Here is a 17,668-nt window from a genome sequence, read left to right on the forward strand (position 1 = left end):
AAGTAGGCTATTTTACTTGTATTAGATATTAGTCATATTCATCAACGAATACATTGTTCCCTAAAAGTTATCACTCTTTGCATAGTTCCCAGAACACTCACCCAGTCTTGAGGTCAGTGATCCGGAGACAGCCAGATGAGTCTAAACCGACCCGTCCGTTGCGCACCACAGTGCAGAGTAAAGGCCGGAGCTCAGGAGAGATCCGGCTCAGTGCCACTTCTGGAGACAGACTGTTCATCTTCCACACAAAAGATCAGACACCATGACAATACAGACAGTTGTAAGGTAAATAGCGCCATAGTCTAAACCAGCAGTGTGAACCTCTGGCCCTCGAGATCCACTGTCCTGTTGAGTTTAACTCCAACTCTGATCAAGCTCACCTGAACAAGATCATCGAGGTGTTCGGGATCTCTAGAGAGCCACAGATAGGCTAGTTGAGTTTGATCTGGGATGGAGAGGGATCGTGAGGGCCAGAGTTGCCCAGCCCTGGTCTATTCTGTCCCGTCACAGCTTTATAAGACAAAAATCATTTCTTCTCTGCTCACTATAACATAAAAGACCTCTAATGTTGCGTTCTGTGCCATTGCTTTGGAAAAGCATGAGTCAATCAAACTTATATCGAAATCATATTACTATATATATTACTGATTTGGTTCAGACCAAGGACAATAACTATAATGATAACAATAAAGATATAATTCTAAAAAATCGTTCTAAATATAAAAGAATAGAAGAGTTCACTCATACCACAACTATAGCAATAACGCTACTGAGAAACGATTTAGTTGGAATCACTTTCAAAACTTTTTTTTCAGAATTCATTCTGCTTTAAAGAGCTTGAGTATTTAAAGCGGCAGACGACAAAACTAAAGCACGCACTTCAAATAAACAGAACAATACTGTGAGTTGGCGTGGACATTAATGTAGTTTTCTTTAAAAGGTATCGTTCTTTATGTGAACAGGCCTTTAGGGATATTAATATTACTATCATTTGTATTATTATATTTGAATTGATTGGCTTTCTAAAAACACCAGTGTGAATGCAATGTAGACTGAGACTATTACAGCTAAAAGAGGTTTGAGTCAACTTTAAAGTCCAGGTACAAGACAATTGACAGTAGCCGTTGACTTCCATAGTAGGAAAAATACTATGGATGTCAGTGGTTACCATCCATACACTCTTTGGTAACCAATATTCTTTAAAATATCTTTTTTTGTGAGTGTGTTCAGCAGGAGAAATTCAGGTTTGGAACAAATTGAGGGAGAGTAAATAAAGACAGAATTTTCATTTTTGGGGGAACTATCCCTTTAAATCAGAGATATGAAAACAGCATAGGCTGTATTCTCCTTGTTGACACTAATCAATGAGTGAATTCCCACAGTATAGAATAAATACATCTTGTTTAGACAGGAAACATAAATAAAAAATAAAATAAAAAAAGTAATCAGCGTGATATTCAGCTGTGTAAAACACATTATTATCTTGGAACACATTAATAACACTGATGATACTGTCGAGCAGCTGCAATGACACACAAAACCACACAACCACAACACGTGTGCATGAGTGAGTCTAAGAAGTTGTGTTTGTTGTGTTGTTTGATTTGATTTTGTTTATTCAGTTAGTTTTAGAGCTGCAAATATATGCTAACAGACTGGCTAACTTAGCATGCTAAACCTGCATTATGGACGAGTTTCTTTATGCTAATCATGTTTCTTTCTTTATCAAAGAAGACGTTTCGATCAAGTACATTTTCGTAAGTAACAAATGCCTTTTCAGTACCTTTTATATGTAATGTAGAACAACTTTTGAGTATGAACTCATTCCTCACTTCCGCTGTTGTTATTGAGACTTGTTTATGGATGTTTATCAATATGCCTGATAGTTTTACCACGGCTTTACTGAACGACTTACGCGAATAATACGTGCATGTGTTCAGTAGTTTACTTTATTAAACATATATATATTTTATACATGCTAACAATGTTTAGTCTCGTTTGAAAGCATAAATCCTTAATTTTAAAGACAGGCGAATACTGTGACAGCTCAAACTGGGCTTATGTCTCGTCATGTGTTTCTGTGCTGTCAGATAGACGTGAGTACAAAGTGCTGCTTTGGAAGGTTAGATATCGCTTTATTCAGTGGACAAATAGGTAAAAATGTAAAATATTATTATGTTGGCCTACCAAATTATTTCAAATGCAAATATTTATACAGTTGATTTATTGTGATATTGCATGAATTCTTGTGAATGAGATGATTAATCTAGTCATCATCAGAATCAGAATGAGCTTTATTGACAAGTATGTTTACACACACAAGGAATTTGTCTTGGTAAAAGGAGCTTCCAGTGCAGAAGTACATGAATGAAATATAACAATAATATAAGAAACAAAAATTTAAATAATGCAATGTAATACAGTATTAGAAATATAGAGGAAATATATTTAATTGTTTTAATAAATGTACAGCTATGTCATATACACTGAATAACATGCACTCAGAAATTTCTAGTAAATTTAATAAACGATTACAAAGAAACAGAATAAAACACATTTAATTAATCGACAAATTTTGAAGTAGAAAACTGAAATATTTTTATTTTATTATAATAGTTTTATTTACAGCTTTAGACATATTTTTTCAGTGTACATATTCGACGGTGCAAAAGATTTAGTAGACTTTGTAGAATTAATAGAAACATAATTAGTAGACTCAACCACTGCCCAGCTAAACCAGCCTAGATAAATAGTTTTGTAAAAATCCTCAAACATCATCACGCAATGTCTCTGATTGTAAATAAAATACACTTCTTAATACCTTTAACAAGATTTTATCAACCTAACTAGATGTTGGTATTCCCTACACTGCATATTTTGTTTCTGCAGGAACGAATGACTTTATTTTGTCAGATTGTCAGATTATTCAGACTGAATAATTTGTTGCATCTTATTTTCATGACAATATAATTTTCTCTAATTTTCTCCTTAGACATCCATGAAATAATACATGGTTAAAAAAAGTGACTCTCTTTGTTCCTTTTATCGTGCAGAGAGGATAATATCTAAGTCTCAGGCCCAAACAGCAAAACACTTGAAGCTATTCAAATCATTAAGACTGATTTGAATCAAAAGATGCAGAAAATGCAGCCTGGACTTCAGTTATTTTGAGAAAATGTAGGCTGTTCCTTAGCCAGCGGCAGGCTTTTACAGTCCCCTGAGGCCTGCTGGGAGATTTGAGCAGATTAACACTCCACTATTCACATACGTTGCCTACACGCGAGGGATTGAATTAATGAAGGATTTCCATGGTTGTTGTCAATCACATGATCCAGTCCTGAAATAATCATCCACATTAGAGTTGGCATGTTTAATGTGGATCATAACTACCAATGTTTAAGCATTTCATTGTTGTTCTCCGAAATGTAATCTCAAGATTTCATTAGGAATGTATGCAAATAATGTCAAAACAATCTGATGTCGTATTTTTTTTAATATTCAGTCTAAATGTTGTTGTTTCTGTTATTATTAATGTCATCAGGTCATGCCTGCAGACGTGAGTGTTGTAGTGGTGGGATCTTGTATGACTGACTTAGTAAGGTAAGTCATCAAAGGCTTCAGTGTCATAGTGAACCAGGCCCGGGGCAAATGTGTGTCACATGTTTAAAATACGGGGGCAAAAATGCCTTTTTATGGCATTCCTCTGTTCTGATGAAAAAATAAGTGATTGCAGCAAAATCTACAGTGACAATGAACAATAGAGATCCATGTAATCATACTGTATGTACCTGTCCTATGCATTCTAGAAGAGCATTTGTTGCAATATGAAATTTTGCATTATATACAAATACATTTGAGTAGACATTATATGCAACAACCATTTTTTTCAAATAATTCACTTTTTTTTTTACTGTATAGTTAGAAAAAAACATGCCTTCATAAAATAAGAATAATTTTCATGTGCCCATCCACTGTCCTCATGTTCAATTTCATGCTTAACTTGAAATTTACATTCAACAAATCTACAGTACCCTCTGTTATGAACTTCATGCTGAGACCTCACATATTATACTAAACAATGATTTCATGCTCATGTGACAAACTCTCACACTCATCGTCGCTGTGCTTGTGGAACATATTCCTCTTGCAGAAGGCAGACTTTAAGATTTTAAAATAACTCTGAAAGGAATTAGTCCTTCCAGCAGGAACCAAATAAGGTCCAACAAAGGCAGATTTGGGGAACTGCCTTCTGTTCTGCCAGCTCTGTCTATTATTAATATTTCCACAGGGAACTGATTCACTGCTCACTGGTTATATATCATTTTTTTTGTCCTAGTCATACTGGCTGCAGTGTTTTCAGCACAGGTGCACCTTTTGACTGGAACACGGTGTAAACTTGCAGCTGTGCAAACTAGTAAACTTTCACCTTGCGTAAACCCCGAGTTTTTATTTGTACAGTGTAATTTTTTACTTTGAGTCAAAGCTGAATTTTAAGCAACATTACTCTAGTCTTCAGTGTCACATAGCCTAATCCTTCAGAAGTCATTTTAATATGCTAATTTGGGGTTCAGGTAACATTTCTGATTATTATCAATGATGAAAACAGTTAATATTTTGTGGAAACCATGATACATGTGTTTTCAGGATTTAAAAGAGTTCAAATGAACATATTTTAATTGAATTTTTTTTGGTAACAAATGTTTTGATGTATTCTTTCTGCATTGACGTAATGATTTCTTTAAATAATAATTACAAATCATTACTGACCCCAAATATTTGACCAGTATAGTTTATATATAAATATGCCCCAAGTCTCTGTGTTATACTGATCTCTTTTTCTTGGGGCCTTCTTTTAATGTGTATGGGGTTTGTCTTTTAAACAAAGGTCCAATTGTTTATATAAAAAAAACAAAAACTTTTTTTACTTTTTATTATTTGAGGTATCATTCCACAATTGGTGCAGCCCAAGTTATGCCAAATTTGAATAATTCAGGTTAGGTGTTTGTTCAAAAGAGGGAATGTTTCTCAAAGAGTTATATCCAGAGACAGCATTTTCCTTTCCATGCATAACTAAATGATATTCATTTCTTTCTTTGTCATACCCTAAGTTATCAAAACAAACTACCCCTTATGGGGAAAAAAAAAGTCCCAATTGCTCATATACGTCACCATTAAAAACATCCAGTCATCAATGTTGGCCTTTGAACAGAAGAGATTGCATCAATTAGGCAATGGTTCTGATGGGAAGTGTGTGTTTGTTTTTTTGGAGGGTGGCTGACACATTTCACCCATCCAAGTGCTATGCATGGCTTTGAAGTGTAAAATCCAGTTTTCGATGTGGCTTGTGTTTATGACAGTCAACTGGAGGAACATTTGTGTGTTTGTGCTGAAGCCAGACAGTGCCACCTGCTGATTACTATAGACCTATCGTGTGCCTTCACGCAAGTGTGTGATGTTACTCCAGAGTGTGCATGTGGCACACACAAGTTTTACATACTCTTGCTTGGGGTCTCATATATTCATGAAACAATTAACTTCAGGAACTTTATCTTTGGTTCAAACTGGGCCTTTTTTGTAATAGACTACTTTGATACATATCATAGCACTAAATGATGAACATATTGATGCACCATGGTAATTACATGGTACTTACATAAAAAGTAAGTACTTTTGATAGTGCTGTTTAGTGTTTTATGTTTCTCCTTCGCTTACATTTTTATCTCTCTCTTTTTGCTTGTATGAAGTATATTTACAGGTGAAAAGGGTAAACATTTTAACTAATAGATATCACCATACCATCACAGTACATCAATACAAGTTTTCTGAAATGTTGTGTTTAAGTATGCAAACGAGCCATTTACTAATTAAATATTCACTAATAATTTGCATTAACATCCAGCACAGAGATCTAAACACTGGATAAAGCCAGGTTCAAAATTTATTTCATTTTGTTGACAGTAGAGTTAAAGGTATTTACAGAGGAGATTCTGGATATATATATATACAATCTGATAAAAAAATGTGCATTTGGATGACTGTGCACAGTGCCTGAAAAAAACAATGGTTTTGCCTGTAATGTCTTGATTTAAAGCATGTTTATTATGGTCCTTAATAATCGTTGTATTCATATTACATGGCACTGGCATGATATTCCAAAGTACTTGAACAATGTTATGAAATTACCATGTCAAAAGAAAAAAAAAATCTATTGCCCTACAAATAAATAAAATGCAAAACAAATAAATAAGTAATTGGACAATATTACTACTTGCATATAAAGAATCAAAATGCATTTGGCATGGATACATAAAATGGAATAAACTCTGCATGGACATTAATGAAATGGTTTTAAATAAACCCTATTGTAGATGAAAATATACAAGAAAAATAAAAGTTCTAGTTATTATTAATAATAAGATCAAGGAATTGTTAAAAGCAAATACTTGCTCTTTTATTGCCACAATGTACAATAGCACATACTGTTACTCATGCAGTCTGTTTGAGGTCCTGCGTGTATAAAGTAGTGAACATCTGCTTGGACCACAGCCTATGTCACAGAACACCTGTTGTTTCCTCTAGGCTCAGGAAAGTCACAGCGTTTGTATCAGAAGTGGGTTTGTGGGAGAATGACTATTGCTCATAAAACAATAGAGGAACTGTAAGCGATGTGTTAAGGTGAGGCCAGTCTGACTGTAACCTGTGACAGACAATGACTCAGTCGGGCAACCTTAGAATGCAAGTTATAGTACATCCACACTAAAGTCTTTAGATTTAGAAAGACGCTTCACTGGTATTACTATGAATGGGAGAAAGTGCAACGTGCAATATGGCGGAACAAGTCCCGCTTTCTAAATAAAAGCCAATCGCCAATTGTTTCCCAAATTCCATTTTTTTTTTGGTCATGCTTTGAGAATTTGGAAACAGAATTCATGAGAAAGTTGTCAGATTTCATTGTTTATTTTGAATATGAAATTTAATAATAAGCTTGGTGAACAGCTTTGAAGAATTCGATTTTCCCCATTCCAAGATATGAAATGGACTTTTCTACAGTTGAATCTATGCAAATAGACATTTCAGTGCAGATGTTCGGTCATAATTACAATTTCCATCTTCTTTGCTCACCCAAGAGCATTGTTTGTGGTAAAAGTGTCACAGATGTGAAGTTATTAATGCAATAGTATAGTTTTGCTTAATCTTCTTCATTGTCTTCAAGTTTCTGACAAGCAACAATTCATTTATTTATTATACATCCTTTCATTATTTATCATTAATACACTTTTATTAAATTATTTTCAAATTTCAAATTCAGTTAAGATTTGAAAATGTGGGGAAATATGCCTTATTTTCCTCCATTAGTTCTTTATCTTAAGTATTTTTTATCTTTATCAACATAATTTACCACAGTTCATCAAAAACATCATAAACAACAAGCTGAAATCTCTTTACTTACCGCTCACTTTACTGAAATCGCGGCAGGATCTTTGTTTATCCGCATTGACTTCCTGTAACATTCCCTCTCTTAACCACACAACACACATGTGAAAAACAACTTTATCGGCTCATTCTGCCATCACATAAACATGGGCTCCCGGAGACTTGGATTGGGGCCAGACCGTAACTAGATGTCTAGGATTGAGGTTTTTTTTCTTCTTCTGTTGTTCAATAGAATGAGTAATAGCTGCTATTTCTGCTCGGGTGAAAGGCTGATGGACCCCGCTCTAAAATGTCACGCACTAAACGGCACAGCAATTAGCTTTTTATGGAGTTCGGGGCACCTGCCTTAGATTTAGAAGGGCTCAGGATGTCATGTCATATTATTTTCATTTACAGCTCACAAGCATGTTTCCAGTAAAAATCCCTTTCATTCAAACAATATGGACATTTTCGAACTGACTGAATGGACCATCTGTCATTCCTCTGAAAACAAAATGCATATAGCGATACAAAGACTGAACACTCACAATGCATTCATTTAACAACTACTTTAAAATTAAGAGAACTGAACAGGTTGCTTTAACCTTTGTGTATCAAAATTAGGGAAAATCTGCATTGAATTTCATTAAATCCCTTTTTACTTGTATGTACTTCTTCTTTTGGGTGGATGGGGTTGACTTTCTTTTCAACAGTTATAATTGGACCCCATTGACTTTCATTATATAGACAAAAACACTGAGGCCCTGTTTCCACCTGGTATTAAATGCGTTTTAGTCAATGGGATCACAAGTGGACAACACTAAATACAGGTGTAAATGGGGTGTAAAACATTTTGAGCTTGTTCACTTTTGACCACTTCCAGAGGTAGCCTAGTCGAAAATACATTCGACCGCATTGCTTTCATAGTGTAAACGCTCATGTCGTCGAATGAGTTCGGACTCCCACAAAAGACGACTACCGACTTAAATTGTAAACGTCTTGGAAGTGCGCTAGGTAGACGGGATTTAAACTTTGTCGGCTGAAGACCCAAGTTTAGTTAAAAGGCGAAAAACGTACCGAGCACGATGTTTTCTCACCATTCCTGATTTCTAACATGCGTTCACAGCGTTCGGCTGTTGTTCCGGCTGTCAGAACAGAAAAACGAAATCTGCTGCTCTCCGTATGTTTTTCCATAGTCTCCAGTGCGTTCATATGTGATTTGCACAAGCTTATTTCGTCCATTAAATTGAAAGATCTGAAAAAAAACATACATTTAAACGCCCATAGACCATCCCCTCGAAGAAATCAGGACAGAATTGGTTGAAAGTGGACAAAAGAGACACATTAAAACACCAGCTGTAAACGGTATGTGTCTCCTCATATACTTGTGATCCGATCGACCAAAACGCATCTTGATACGTGGTGTAAACAGACATTTTTCAAATGATGTACTTTTGTGTTACATGTATAAGTTAATAATGAAATACATAATGAGTTTCAAAGTAAATGGGATGAACTACCCTTTAAACACAATTAAATATGGACACTTTTTTGCCTTCCTTCAAGTCAATTCTTGGTTAGATACCTTTTGACTAACTGTTCGATGAATGCTTTATTTTTTTCCATACTTTTTTATAGCCTAGTCCCCTATGTCTCTCTGTTAGTCAGGCGCCACGACTTCCCAAAGCTGGAGAGACGATACATGGACATAAGTTCTTCATTGGTTTCGGTGGTAAAGGGGCCAATCAGTGTGTCCAAGCTGCACGAATGGGGGCCAAGACTGCCATGGTGTGCAAGGTACCCAACACGGTCTTTTTGAACATCCTAAATAACTGAATATAGCCTGAAGTACACAGACACAAAAACGTTTAGGTTGATACCAGAGCAATTCATGTATTTCAGCATTTAACCGCACAAGAGAACCTAACCAAGTAATAAAGCTCTTGATTTTGTCAGTGCAAAGACCCCAATCAATACGGAAGCGTATGCAGTGTGTAAAAATAGACTCCTATGCTTTCAGAAACATTCAGAGAGAGATCACACTTCAAAGACAGAAGGCCAGGTAGTGAAGGGTCTCCGCTGCTGGGGCTTAGGACCCCATCCTTGGCATGTCTTTACCAGTGTGGGATAAAAGCAGACCCAGCTGGGAAAAAAGGAACCCCTTTGCCCTCTACCTCAACATTGAATGTCTCATAGAGGGGAAGAGAAAGAGAGAGAGGGGAGATTAAAGTTGTATTTGTAGAGTGGAGGCGTTTGTTTGGGGATGCTATATCTGGAAGGCTTGGCCTGATATAGCAATGCAGAACTTTGGCCGGTCAGCCAGTTGCTAGAAAATATTATCTCAAGTTCCGCTTTTCATCTTTGGTTGCCTTTTCTCTTCAGGTCGGCAGAGACGTTTTTGGGAACGACTACATTCAAAACTTCAAAAATAATGGCATATCGACTGGTAATGGCCAAACGGTGCTTTCATATTGTTTCACATCTCTGGCAGACAAAAATCTTTTAAAATCAAATATTTTTGGTGTATGCAACCTAAACCTTTAGATTTTTAGAATCTATTTAGAAAAGTGAAACAAAAGTGTGAATTTTTTTATAATCCCGACACAAAACAAATTAGTAGGTTGGTTGAAATCTGATTAAAATTATGTTTCAGTTTAAAGTAATTATGAATAACATTGTATTTAAAGTAGTGTTTTTCCCCATTATTTGAGTTGAAATGTGTGTGCAACTTAATACAGTACAAATTGTGCAATAGTGCCTCTGGGCTGTGTCTTACATTTTTTTGTGACTTTTTTACTTTTTCACTGGAATATGTGAACAGCGAATAAGTGAATGAATATGACATTCGTTAATATGATTGTATAAAATATAGTAATGCCTCCCATATGTATGTTATCACATGAACCTTGATGAGAGTTCTGCAGTATGGTGAGATGCCAGGATCTTCGTAAAGTAGAAGCAAAATTTCCAGTTTTACATCCTCTGATTTCCATGATGACAGCTACTCTTATCATGCTGATAGCAGCCGATGTAGATGTATCAGATATTGATTATGGTGTCAGAACAAACATATCTGATTTCATCACTTGCACAATGATGAACCGTGACAAACAGGAAAAAAAAACTAATCTTGCTTTAAAGATGTTTAGACATTTTACTTGAAAGCAAGAAAAAATACAAAGTATGAACACGATTTTTTTCCAGTTTATTTGTGTTCCTGAAACACCCTGTATTTGCAATCCAATAATGACATGATTTAAAATATATTGGCCCTTTTTATAGTTATCTACATTTTGTTAGTAACTTGCAGTTTAGCTTGTTATGTTTTGTGCTAATATTGATCTACTTTTTTTTAGCTGTTGTTGAATCAGTTATTAGATTTTTATTTATTTATTATCAGTAACCTGTTATTTGGCAAGTTACAATTTTAAAATAGCTTCACCAACACAGTTTGTAAGTCTGCATATGTGCTGCCTCTATTGTCATAATTTATAAACACTGTAAAATATTTTAAGTGGACATTCTGATTTCTTCAGTCAGCAATTTAGGTTATCCACTTCTCTCTCTCTCTCTCTTAGCCTATGTGGAACAGACTGAAAATGCTGCGACTGGAGCTGCCTCTATCATCGTAAATGACACAGGTAAAATTAAATTGGTCCAGGTACCGAGCCTTGCTGCATCCCTGAGTTTTAAAAGCCCCTAAAATAACATAAACACCGCTAAGTACTCTTCTGAATGAGACATAGATGAGTGAGAAGCTCTCTAAATGTGTCCACCTCGCCTACACAGGCTAATTTTAGACCCAGTTTAATGTACCACTACTTGGACTTAAAGAAAGGTGACATAACCAGCCTGCCTCTGAAAGTAAGGCCTGCTGTATTGTAAATGTCATGATCCAGCATAAGTGCTGAGCCTTGTGGCAGTCCACTAGCACCACAGTGAGCTCTCCAGGAAGAGTTCTGATTGGCGTCATGATCACCATAACAACCTACTTTCTGTGTCCCAGCTTCCTGTGTGAATATCACAATGATGTGAATTTGAACAATTATCTCGCAAGCTAACAAGGAAGCTGAAATGAGGAAAAGACTGATAATATCTCCTGACTCTGCAGTGTGGTTTTTCGAACGCTTATGCCAGCTCTTTATTTGTGTCTGTCTGTTTGTGGTGCAATAGCGAGAGCATTTCTTACATGTCTGGGTGTGTAAAGTGCCTCCTATATCCATGGCTCCAAAATATATTTGTACACTTAACCACATTTCATTAGATAAAAAACATGTTCAGACAGAAAAAAAAGGTTCAAAGGTCATTTTAGTTCATCATGTTCCATATTACATATTTTGTCTTAACAGTATATTAAATATATTGTTTTATTACTTAAAAACTAACACATTGTTTTAAATAAAGACACTTATTTTGATATGCAATGGCATTCATATATATATAAGGTGTGACTTGTATGTCTAAATAGTTTTTAGAGTCACTGTAAATTCCTATGATGTGACCTGTAATTTTGGACATGAATGCATTCTTTGTAAACGTGGATTTGTAATAAAATTTTAGTCTAATTAACAGTGATGTCTCCTTAACGGTTTAATAAGCATCTTGTCGTCATGTTTAATATATTGTATTGGCAGGGGAGAATGCCATAGTGATTGTGGCTGGTGCTAATATGCTTCTGGGGCAAGAGGAGCTACAGCGGGCACAGTCTGCCATAGTAAATGCCAAGGTGCTTGTTTGCCAGCTTGAGATCAACCCAGATGCATCACTGCAGGCCTTGAGAATGGCCAAAGAAAACCACGGTCAGACACGCATCTTTACTTCATATCTCAATGTACTTGATTGTCTCATCCCACTTCCTGTTAAATCAAATTTCTTAATGCACATTGTTTCAAAGGAAACAAAATTGTGATGGTAATGTTTATTATATGTTAATATTTTTCTTAGGGATGCACGATATATCGGCCACAATATCGGTATCGGCCGATATATGTTAATTTTTTATGTTTTCGTTATCGGCCCGATAAGAAAATTTGGCTAATATATTAAAGCCAACAAATAATGGATTATTTCCTTCAGGTGAGACACTTCAGATGTTCACCATGATGTTTTTGAATTGCTTGAAATATGATTGGAATCACTTGGAAAAGTGCAACGTGCAGCGCAAGTCTGTCATATAGGCTACATAAAATTATAATGAGAACATTATAATTGTGTGCTTGGGACATGGTGAGACTTTTGTTTTCAGGCTCTCAAAAATGATATAAAAATTTGGATTTAGATTTATCAGCCAATATATCGGTTATTGGCTTTCAAATATAAAGAATTGTTGGTTATCAGTATCAGTCCAAATTTTCATATCGGTGCATCCCTAATTTTTATGCCTTATTATCGCATTTACCAGATTAGAGCTGGTTGAAAATATAGTTTACATTTTGCGACATTACAAGGAGCAATGATGAAGTTTATAGTTGCTATATTGTATATATCGCTTTACATGAGCATACTGTATGTATGTGGATAAGGTATCACAATTCAGGTCTTCCCCTTCCCTTACAGTCCTTTCATAAAATGCCACAGCGTTGGGGTCCTATACTTGTATAATCGCCAAATGGTTTGCGTGAAGAATAGCATAATCATTTGACAACAGTAGTTTATTTCCTTTTCACTCCCATTACTATTTTTAGCTCCTTATACCGAATGATTGGTGAGAATAAAGCACGACTTTTCCCTCCTGTGGAAAATAACACAACCTGCTGTGTCTCAGATATCATTAGCACCTTGTATGTTCAGGTCCCTGCTGATCAGAGACACCGTGTATCCTTGTCATGGAGATGTACAATGATGCAACAAGCTTATTCCACAGATGGATGACACAGATGGGTACCCCCCCCCCCCCCCCCCCACACACACACACACACACACACCAACGCACCCCGATATTCACATTCACCACCTCACAACACCCCAGATACATGCTGTTTAGCCTGTTAGCGGCCCATATTAAGTGTTAAGAGACAGGCCATTAGCCCAGATTATGCGCCTATCACTTGGGATGAATTCATCAGACAATGACGTGCGCAAATAGCACTTAGCCGGAGCTCAAGGCTTGGATTACGCACATGCCACCCCCACAGGCTCAGTGGAGAAGAATCCGAGAACCGCTTTCCTAACCACATTTTTAAATAAATTATTATAAAGGCCATCTAGCTTTGATTCTCTCCTCAAGTGTAGTTAATTCCGGTTAACTTCAAAGCTGATATGTGGCTAACATGTAATTTTGTACTTTAGATCAGCTACTAAAGGGATGTTTGATCACTCCAGTGTGAATTTAGCTCACATATAAATAGTGTTTCTGTTGTTTTTCATTTGGAGCTTTTTAAAGCATCTCTGAGCAAGTGAGGTTTCGCACGACTCATTCATTCATCTCATGTACTCGTTAGTATTTCCGTTTATTTTCCCTCATTATTTCACTCCTCTTCCATATTACGTTATTCACTTCACAAGGTCATATTGATTTCTCTTTAGATCACTCGAGGAAACTAGAGGCTCACTGCCTGTTTCTAAAACACTCTCACTTTGATTAAAGACACAGTTCACCCAGAAAAAGGAAAATTCGTTCAGTACTTCAGACAGCAAAGCTCCAACGAGGAAACAGAAGAAGAAAAAAAAGATTTACAGCGAATAACACTGTAATTTCAAATCTGTTTTTCTGAATGCTTCTCGGAATTTCTGAATATTGCGCACAAGTCATATGAAGTACTTGTATTGTACTTTGATGGTTCCTTTTTGTCTTGAGCTTGACAGTCTAAAACACTATTCGTTGTATAGAAAATACCAGCTACAGGGCATTATTCAAAATATGGTATAAAGAAAACAAAGTTTTAGGTGTGAAATTTATTTTAGATGTTGTATGGGGGAAGGAAATGTGTTAATTCACAGTGGAACATGATAAACTGACCATATTAATTTTAAGTAAAATTATATGTATTGTGTGTAATTGCCCCTGGAGTGTCAATACAAATCACTAAAATTGTCCTTTGGCACCAGTCGGTTAAAGGTAATTACAAAAAAAAAACATTTTTAAGTCTGGCTTGAGTGTCCGAATACTTTTTAGATCTACTAAAGCAGTGGCTCTAAAGGCTTTCCATTGTCTAATAATATTTGAAGCTCCCCATTATTGGCTAAAATGTTTTCTCTGGTATTTCTGCTGAAATTACTGGTATTAATATTAAGACTTCGAAGTAGAAACGGCTCTAAGGATTCCAAAATGTCTTTGTGCATATTAGATTAGCATAAATTCATAAGCAGACATGATTCTTTCTTCAGATACATTCTTACAGCCAGTGTTTTTCTGTATAGTAAGGACCATGTTCAAACTTGGAACAAATTATTCAGCAGTAATGCTTGTTATGATGCATTTAATGTTCCCACCTCTTAAATTGTGATGTTTACTAAGTTCAGTAGTGAGAAATCCCCTCAGCGGCAGGAAGTAAGGAGATAGTGCCTCGGTTACAGTCACTTCCTATGTGGTTGGGTTTTACAGAACATTTCAAGTTTTGGACTGAAAGAAAGAGAGAAAGGGAACTGTTGGCCAAGTATTGACGTAGTTATGAACATATGGTTGTGTTCAGAAAAGAGTTACGTTTGCTTATGTCAAATGAGATGAATGCAAGTAGCTCAAAGGGGGAGTTTCACACTGACGCTGTCTGACGTGAACTGCGGTGTGTCAGTATCTGTGACTGAGCTGTGTCTGCGTACACAACAATTATTATAACTCATAACAATAATCTGACACTAGAGAAATTCTTTACCTTGGGCTTTGCATTTTTACTTGTGGTTTTTGCATTTCTCTGACCCAATATGTGAATGATATTTTCTATATTTCTTACAGTCAAGACCATTTTTAATCCAGCTCCCGCTATTGCAGACCTGCATTCTGATTTCTACAAAGCATCTGATGTTTTCTGCTGCAATGAGTCTGAGGTGAAAGACAATATCAATCATTTTACATAACAAAAAATATCATATAAACAAATGTGCTTTTATTCAGTTCGCTCCACATTGCTATGAGAAGATTTTCAGAATAATAAATTTTAGTGTGTCGCTATACTGTATTCTGCATTTTTAGAAATTAAAAAAGTCATCATAAATTAACTTTAAAATACAAATTCCAAAAAGAAAGTTGACATGAACTTTGAAACAAAATAGCTTTTGACTGCATTAACCTGTAGAGCCTATTTTGTAAGTTGTCAGGTTTGTTAAAGCAGGTTACTAGAGTAGTAAAACAACAGCTCTCTTATCTTGCCTGGTCATGACCTGCATACTAAAAACAAAATATTAAAGCTCAAAAAGTCACCTACCTGCCAACTGCAAGAAATTACAGGGTTGGCTGCTGTGTCTTACAGTAACTGTTATGTTTGAGGCCGCCCTCTTTCACATCGTGGCAGGGCAAGATGACAGACATGGGCTTGGATTGATGGGAAACAGTAAAGTTAAAGCATCCACGACCAGGCAGGCAGATGCACAGATGGTGTGTCAGTCCGGCCTGGGGCGAAAGCTCCAGCGTGACTGAGAGTTTGAACCGGAGTTCTCCGTCAGGGCAGCTTTGATGTGGCTGGGAGGTTGGAGTTGGAAAAAAGTACAGGTGGGACTTAAAAGTGAGAGCCCTCAGTACAAATCAACCCCTTAGATCCAGCCTTCGTCCCAGCGCACGCATCCGCGTACATGCTTGGCTCTCACCCGACGACTTCAGTTGCGAGAGTGAAGGATGAATCATCGGCAGTTTACAGAAGCAGATAACCACACATTGATGAGTAATCTGTGCGCTTTTCTGTTTTGGCAGCCAGCTAGGAAAGATTGATGGCAAAGCTTAAAGTACACAAATACAACGGGGATACGTGTTGCCCTGATCTTTCAGTCGTTTGGTGGGCCAGAGTGGGGGTTATTCTTCGCACCTGCACTAGAGAACCTAAAAGAACTGATAATGCCAACACTACATGTTTCCAGGCTGAAGACACTTTGAAGACACAGTTTGATCTCAGGTTCTACACACTTATTCATACTCTCTGCTATTCATGAATGACATAAAGGTTGCTGAAACAAGATTTTGTGGGGGAAAAGGTCCATTGTGTTTTGTATATAGTGCAGCAATGTATAAAGCTCAACACACACAGAAGTCACTTTCAAACCAAGCAGCTGTTGGACAGCGCGGTGAACTCAAGTGACCAACTTCAAAACGGGCAACATCTGCGTCCATTCACACGAAACTCCTGATCACACAGACTCCTATTGCAATGTCTGGATTTCACCCACTGTATCACTGAGTTAAACAATATACCCCTGGTTTCAAAGACAGTTAGGTAGCTTTTATAAACATGGCGTTAAAAAACATTACTGGTGTGCATCTTGAGACAAAACAATGGCACTGAGATATTTTAAGATCTGTCAGTACAAGTTGCTTTCAGTTAAAACATGCAAACATGCATTTAAGTCTGGGACTAACTTAAGCATTGCCTGTGTAACCAAGGGAAAAAGTGATATAAATGTCCAGTTGGCACAAATGTATTATTTAAGCACACAGTCCTGTTGTGTATATTTAATGCACACTCTGTGTTACTGTGGTTGTAGCAAACCTCAGTACTCAAATGGCGATGTTGGTGTGATTCCTGTCTTAACTGCAGTACAAACTGATGACGATATCTATGGACCTTTAAGGTAACCTAGCTAGTTATTTTTATTGTTGGTGTTTTATTCTATTTAAATATCGAAATGTTAGTGAGAAGAAAAAAAAAACAGACATCAAACTGCAAATATGAGATGGACCTTTTTGCTCAGTCCTATGAAGAGTAAAACAGCTCTACATTTAATGAAGCACATACAAAAGACCTGAACCGGAAGTGATGCGACCTGTTTTACAGATAAGTGTGTCGCGCACGGCAAATATAGGTCTCTGCAGGACAGTAATAGGAGTTACCAGATCAGTGGGCGACAGAGGAGCGTTTTCAACCGCGTTACTTGATTTGCCCATGTCACAGTGAGGGTAGGTTTAGGGGCGGGGTCAGGTGAAATGCATCATTTTCGTTGCATGATTTATAAACACCCACCAGTTTGAAAAGTCCCACAAATTTAGAAACACCCACTTTTGTTCCGCAGAGACCCCATACTCGCGCACGGTCGCGCATAACACACGTGCACAACTTGACTCAGTTTATCAAATCATTTTCATCACCTCTGAAGACACTTTTCTATTTCATCT

At 36.7% G+C, this 17,668-nt stretch overlaps 2 protein-coding genes across 5 annotated transcripts in view; one reads left to right on the plus strand and one right to left on the minus strand.

The window, feature by feature from the left end:
• Positions 1-1,872, minus strand: part of babam2 (BRISC and BRCA1 A complex member 2) — a 112,761-nt gene extending 110,889 nt beyond the window's left edge. For 2 of the 3 annotated variants that reach the window (XR_013206574.1, XR_013206573.1), the window contains exons 1-2: positions 1,784-1,869; positions 102-238 (exon numbers count right to left, since the gene is read on the minus strand). Coding sequence is in view for 1 of the 3 variants with exons in the window: in XM_077238327.1 (XP_077094442.1) it covers positions 102-238 (137 nt within the window). In the remaining 2 variants the exon portion in view is untranslated. Of the gene's footprint in view, positions 1-101; positions 239-1,783 lie in introns of all 3 variants that reach the window. The other variant, XM_077238327.1, reaches the window with a different exon arrangement.
• A 195-nt stretch (positions 1,873-2,067) lies between these two features.
• The window catches only part of rbks (ribokinase), a 32,162-nt gene continuing 16,561 nt past the window's right edge, over positions 2,068-17,668 (plus strand). The window contains exons 1-7 of one of the 2 annotated variants that reach the window (XM_077238316.1): positions 2,068-2,096; positions 3,542-3,600; positions 9,078-9,210; positions 9,796-9,859; positions 10,992-11,054; positions 12,048-12,212; positions 15,305-15,396. In XM_077238316.1, the coding sequence (XP_077094431.1) occupies positions 3,545-3,600; positions 9,078-9,210; positions 9,796-9,859; positions 10,992-11,054; positions 12,048-12,212; positions 15,305-15,396 (573 nt within the window). In that variant the 5' untranslated portion in view covers positions 2,068-2,096; positions 3,542-3,544. Of the gene's footprint in view, positions 2,155-3,541; positions 3,601-9,077; positions 9,211-9,795; positions 9,860-10,991; positions 11,055-12,047; positions 12,213-15,304; positions 15,397-17,668 lie in introns of both variants that reach the window. The other variant, XM_077238315.1, reaches the window with a different exon arrangement.

This window comes from Siphateles boraxobius, unplaced genomic scaffold (genome assembly GCF_051911475.1).
Source record: "Siphateles boraxobius isolate OS27281-9 unplaced genomic scaffold, OSU_SipBor_1 22, whole genome shotgun sequence".
NCBI classification, from domain to species: Eukaryota; Metazoa; Chordata; class Actinopteri; order Cypriniformes; family Leuciscidae; genus Siphateles; species Siphateles boraxobius.